Genomic DNA, 5,853 nt, shown 5'->3' with positions numbered 1-5,853 from the left:
TAAAGGATTGCTTCTTGGCAGTGCAGAGGAGGACAGGGCTCTCTCAGGACGGGAACTGGTCTTCCCCTTACTTGTACCTCCAGTTCTAATACAGTACCTGACTTATATTTGAATGAGTGAATGAGTGATTGATGAATGAATGAGTGAATAAATGAATGGCAGAAGTAGGTCATGGCCCCTCTTTCAACACGAGGGTCATATGGTCTCCCCAAGTTAGGGAACACCTGTGTACGTACCTAAGAAGCAATTCATGCAATATGAGTAATGTGTACAGTGACCTTCAGCTTTAAAAATACCAAAGACGATACCGTGATGCCCACGATAATGACATAGCTTAGAGACTCCAATTGGACAACTCTCGATTGCATTTGCCCTGTTTACAAAAATACCGCTCCCTTTGTCTTCCTCTGGAGAGAGTGAGGTTTTCATTTTAAGAGGCTGACTAAAAGATGCAGAGGCACTTCCCTGGCAGGCTTCCAAGTGACTCCATCTCTCACAGCGCTCCCCGCTCCCCAGGGCCCCAGCCCAACTGCCTGGGCGGAGCCTCCAGCGCTGGTGTCTGTTGGAGCTACCACAGTGCACTTATCTGCAGCCTGCCAGAAATGCTGTGCTTTTAGGCCCTCCCAGGGCACAGATAACGGCTCTGGCCTTTGCACTGAAGTGACGTCAGAGTTGGTGATTGGCCAGGCCGGTGTGTGTGAAATACAGGCGATGTCTGCCACACTTCTGAGTACGGCCTTTCTTCCAGCCGGGTACCCCAGGGTGTGGGTAAGTCGAAATCTCTGCAGTCTGCCCTGCTGGGTTGTGAAGTGTTCAAAGCCAAGCATTGTGACTCTCCAAGGGCATGACTTAGCAGATTTTGTAATCCTGCTGGGCCTCAGTTGCCTTTTCTGTGAACTAGAGATGGTTTTATCCTATATTATAGAAGGAAAGAAGAATCTAGCCATGACAGGCTGCCGTGGGGCCCAGAAGAGAAAACCTGTCAAGAGTTTCAGTGAGGATGTCCTTGTTTTTATTTCTAACAGCACAATATTTCTCTCACAGACTCAGTGGATATGTTCTGCTGTTTAATTGTACCTGTGTAGCCAACAGAAATGTGACTTCAGGGGAAGCGAGCGCCAAAGGAAAGTTTGTCAGACTATATTCCCTTTTTCTTTTTCCCTTCTAGACCCTGACTGCACCTGCCCCATTTGCAGATGAAACCAGCTGCCAGTGCCAAGCACCCCATGAAAAACTGACCATTGCTCAGGCCCGCTTAGGAACACCAGGTGAGGCTGGACTTCTTGTTCTCTGAGTGGCCCCTGTCCTGACAGTTAAAGTAGCAGAGAGGCCCATAAGTATTTGAGTAGCACTCGCTTTCGATCAGAGAGTTGAATTCAGCGATTTAGAGCACAGTGCAGAAGGATGAACGTTTACTCTGATAAACCACACAGTCCGACCACCTTGTGTGAGTTGTGAGAACGGCCTGCACCTGTTTCTTCATGTGCGAACAGGGTCAGTGATCCCTGCCTGCTGCACACGGTTTTGGAGATGACTAGATGTGGTTAAAAACACCAGAGCAGTTTTTAAACCATGAAGCTTTCTACAAACCTAAGCTGTTATAATTATCACCATGTTTAAAAGTCTGTGTTGTAAAAAGTTTCTCCAAGTGTGCCTTAAATTAAAGAGCTGGGGCTCTGCGCTAGAAGTTTGTCAATTCATTCACTCCTTTATACCAGAGATGGAGAGGGAAGAGATTGAAAAAGAACTCTCAAATACCATCTCTGTTTCCCAAGGGCTCAGGCATGCCTCATCTCATTGCGCTTTATTGCAGTGTGCTTTGCAGATACTGTGAGTTTTACAAATGGAAGATTGGTGGTGGTAACCCTGTGTTAAACAAGTCAACGGCTGCCTTTTTCCCAACAGTATGGGCTCACTTTGTATCTTTGCCACATTTTGGTAACTCTTGCAACATTTCAAACTTTTTCATTATTTTGTTTGTTGTGGTGATCTGTGATCAGTGATTATGACTCACTGAAGGCTCAGATGATGAGCCTTAGCATTTTTAGTAATGAAGTGTTGTTTTTCATTTAGGCATATATATTGTTTTTTAGACATAATGCTATTACATACTTAATAGACTACAGTGTAGTGTGAGCATAACTTTTTTTTTAATGTTTATTTTGGAGAGACAGAGAGAGAGAGAGACAGCATGAGCAGGGGAGGGTCAGAGAGAGAGGGAGACACAGAATCTGAAACAGGCTCCAGGCTCTGAGCTAGCTGTCAGCACAGAGCCTGATGTGGGGCTTGAACCCACGAACCGTGAGATCATGACCTGAGCTGAAGTCGGATGCTTAACTTACTGAGCCACCCAGGTGCCCTGAGCATAACTTTTTTAAAAAGTAATCTCTACACCCAATGTGTGGCTTGAACTTACAACCCTGAGATCAAGAGTCCCGTACTCTACCATCTGAGCCAGCCAGGTGCCCCTAAACATAACTTTTATATGCACTGGGAAACCACAAAATGCACTTGACTAGCTTTATTGTGATATTGGCTCTATTGCCGTGATCTGAACCTGAACCTGCAATATCTCCCAGGTACAGCTGTAATTAAAGAGACAACTTGATATGAAATAAACCCCCCAAATAATAGGCATGTGTGTGCTTAGCAGTTCAACCTTGCCACACAGATAACTGAAAGTTTTAAGAAGGACAGGTTCGTTTGGCTTGGAGCAGTCAGGCAAGACCTTGTAGCCCACCTGAGCTGATTGTTTTGGGAGAAGATTGGGACTAGAAGATTGGGCATCAAATGGAAGAGTATTCCAGGCAAGTGGAAAAGGAGTAGTGAAGGCACAGAGAGAGCGAGCTGTGTGGGAATAAATGAGTGTTATTCCAGTTGATTGGGATGGAGTGAAAAATAAGACTAGTTGAGCAGGTCAGCACAGAGACATTCAAGATGGCACAACTTGATGGTTTCCACCCACCATGGCAAAAACCAGACATCCCAAAGTTAATAGAATCCATGGGACAAAGGACAGTTTGCTTACCAATAGTAATAATGCATAGTTATTAAGTGCTTACTATTACTAAGTTCTTTAGATGCATCATTGTCCTTTGACCCTCACTCCTCTATGGGGTTAGAGAAGCCATGAATCTCACACAGTTATTCGGCTAACGAGCGTCAGTGGTCCTCATGCTAGGGGTGCATCGGAATCACCTGAGGGCTGTCTAAACCAGATGGCTGGGCCTTGCCCCCAGAGTTTCTGATTGAGTCTCAATGGGGTGGGGCTTAAGCACTTGCCTCTCTAAACAAGTTCCCAGGTGCTGCTGCTGTAGGGGGACCCGCTTGAGAACCATTGTTAGGTGGTCAAGCAGAATTTGACATCAAACCCGTTGGTGTTCAAGCTTGATCTCTCAACCACTCCACCCTCCTTCCTTCTGAAGAATAGCTTCGAGACAGTGAGGTGAGGAAGAGAACAGGAAAAGGTAATAAGCTTTGAGAAAGGCAAGAAGAGACTTGGGGAGGTAGCTCAAAGCAGCTAAACCAGGTGTTCCCAGACTTACATGTGCAAAGAATCACCTGGTAAATTTGTTATAGAAGCGAATTTCCTGCTTGCTCTCCATTACCCCTGAATCCGGGCTAGAGCCCAGATGCCTGCGTTTTTTAACTAACAGCCAGGTGGTTATGAACTTGGTGGTCTACAGACCATACGCTGAGAAATGCTGACCCGAGCAATAAATCTAAGAGCTGCAATGGCAGTCCAGGTGGTTATGAAAGATGAAGACTGAGCTTCAGGCCACAGAAGAAGCAGACCTACTTTTCTAGGGAAAGGGAAGCAGAACTTGTTCTCTATCTGGTAGGTGCTGTGCTCTGTACTCGATCTCATTGGGTCTTTGCACAAACTGGCAGATGGGTAGTACTGTGTCCTTTCTTGAGAACTTGGTGAATGGAAAAGTTGTCAAGTGCCCCAGCTGACAGACTGGAGCTAGGATTCGCCCCCAAGTCCTTGTTACCTGAAGTCTCTGCCGTGTTTACCACAACGGGCGGCCCTGTGGGGCACAGGCCACAGCTGACCGTGGAGCTCAGGGAAAACACAGGCTCTCAGTCGGAGGGTGGAAAGTGTGTGAACCAGGCAGACAGACTCTGAGCTTCTGTAGTGGCAGGGCTGTCTGCCTTGCTCATTGCTGTTTCTCCAGCACCTAGAGACATTCTTATCAAATACTGTGTGCTCAGTAAATATTTTGTGAGTGACTGAGTGAATGAATGGGACTTTGGGACAGGAGAAGAAACTTGCCCTCTGGATACAAAAGGGAGCTGGGTGTGACGCTCCGAGCCAGCATCAAGCTGATTGGGTGAGACTGGGCACCTGTACCTCGTCTAACTGCCAAGCAGTTTAAACCCTGAGAACCAAGTTAGAGTGAGACGGTGGTACATTTTGAAATATCTGTGTTGTGGGCTCTGCAGAACACAGATCACCACAGGATGGGTGAGACGGAGCAAAGGGGAACTCTTTGTCTTCAAAGAGAAATTCTCCGTTATCCCGGGTAATGACCCTGTGAAATTATCCGAGAGAATCTGTGATGTTGATGGGCACTGGGGGGGAGGGGGGATAACCAATTTCTAACTGTGTTAGAAATTCCTCTGTTTAGAATGTCTGACATCCATATTAAAATGGAATGAGATGTTAGTTCTCGGATCACTCACAGGCACCTATTAGTCTTAGAGCACCCTCTAAGAACCACTGTTGTGTTAAAGAGTGGTCCTCCCGTCTGCTTACAATGTCCTGCGTCGTTACAGCAGACCTCACCTGCAAGGTCTCTGATTGAGGAGGTCTGGGGCGGGACTCGAGAACTGGCATCTCTAACAAGTTCCCTGCTGTTGCTAATGCTGCTTGTTCTGGGACCTCACTGCCAGAACTACTGATCAAGAGTAACCGTTGGTAATGGCTGGAGAGCGTGACAGGGAGATTATCCAAATATAATTGTCAGAGCATTGTACTGTTCGTAGAAAAGCTCAGAGGATTCTTAAAGATCTTGCTGTTTGACTACTTTTTAAGAAAACAAGAAAAACATCACTGCTTTTTTGGAGTGTTTCGTAATTTTCAAGACTAGTAGGCAATTACCTTTTTGTGGTGCTGTCTTGAGCGCTCCATCACAAAGACAAAACAGGCACACATTTGGCGTTTATAATGTACTTGAAGATGATAGTTCTAGCTGAAGTCTTTATCTCCTTCACTAGCCCTATTTGATGACTTAATACAATTGCCAACAATATATTTCACGATCTTACATATGCCCAAAGAAGGGCTGTTTGGCACCTTGTGGAGGTCGTCTGTGAGGTCACAGGGTGGTGAAGCCACAAGAGCAGGAACACACTAGGGCAATGGGAATTGGCACCTTTGATCTTAGCTCAGCTAGTGCACTTGTATAGCTGTGAACCTGTGCGGTTTCTTCCGTGTCCGGAGACCGAGAGTCACTCTGTCTTCACATAAAGGCCACATGATTATTTCATAGGTCCCTTTTCAGTAGAGCTGCCTTTTTTCTTCAAAGGAAATTCAGTTCTAATTGCCAGTTTTCCCTTTCGAAAGGGATTTGTAGTGTTCCATTTCCATGGTGTGTAGTTTGCCAAGTTCATTTTTCAAGAGCTACCTTAATGAATTTTGCCTTATTTGTGTGCACCTGTGCTATAATTTATTTAATTTTTCTTTATACTTTTCAAAAAATTTTATGTATTGAAAAAGTAAACATGAATCACTGTCCATAAATGCTGGGCTATAAGTAGAAGGAAATTCTAAAGTTTATATCAAGTTATCAAAAGCTTGATAAAATATGTAACTATTAGATCTTTAAAGGTTAATTTTTCTGCCACCCT

At 45.2% G+C, this 5,853-nt stretch overlaps 1 protein-coding gene across 5 annotated transcripts in view; it reads left to right on the top strand.

The window, feature by feature from the left end:
• The window catches only part of PCYT1B (phosphate cytidylyltransferase 1B, choline), a 119,384-nt gene that overhangs the window by 48,570 nt on the left and 64,961 nt on the right, over positions 1-5,853 (top strand). For all 5 annotated transcript variants that reach the window (XM_077775063.1, XM_077775061.1, XM_077775062.1 and 2 more), the window contains exon 2: positions 1,169-1,268. In XM_077775063.1, the coding sequence (XP_077631189.1) occupies positions 1,169-1,268 (100 nt within the window). The remainder of the gene's footprint in view (positions 1-1,168; positions 1,269-5,853) is intronic.

The sequence above is a fragment of the Crocuta crocuta genome, unplaced genomic scaffold, assembly GCF_008692635.1.
Source record: "Crocuta crocuta isolate KB4526 unplaced genomic scaffold, BGI_CrCroc_1.0 scaffold1468, whole genome shotgun sequence".
NCBI lineage: Eukaryota > Metazoa > Chordata > Mammalia > Carnivora > Hyaenidae > Crocuta > Crocuta crocuta.
This window is presented reverse-complemented; position numbering and strand designations above follow the sequence as displayed.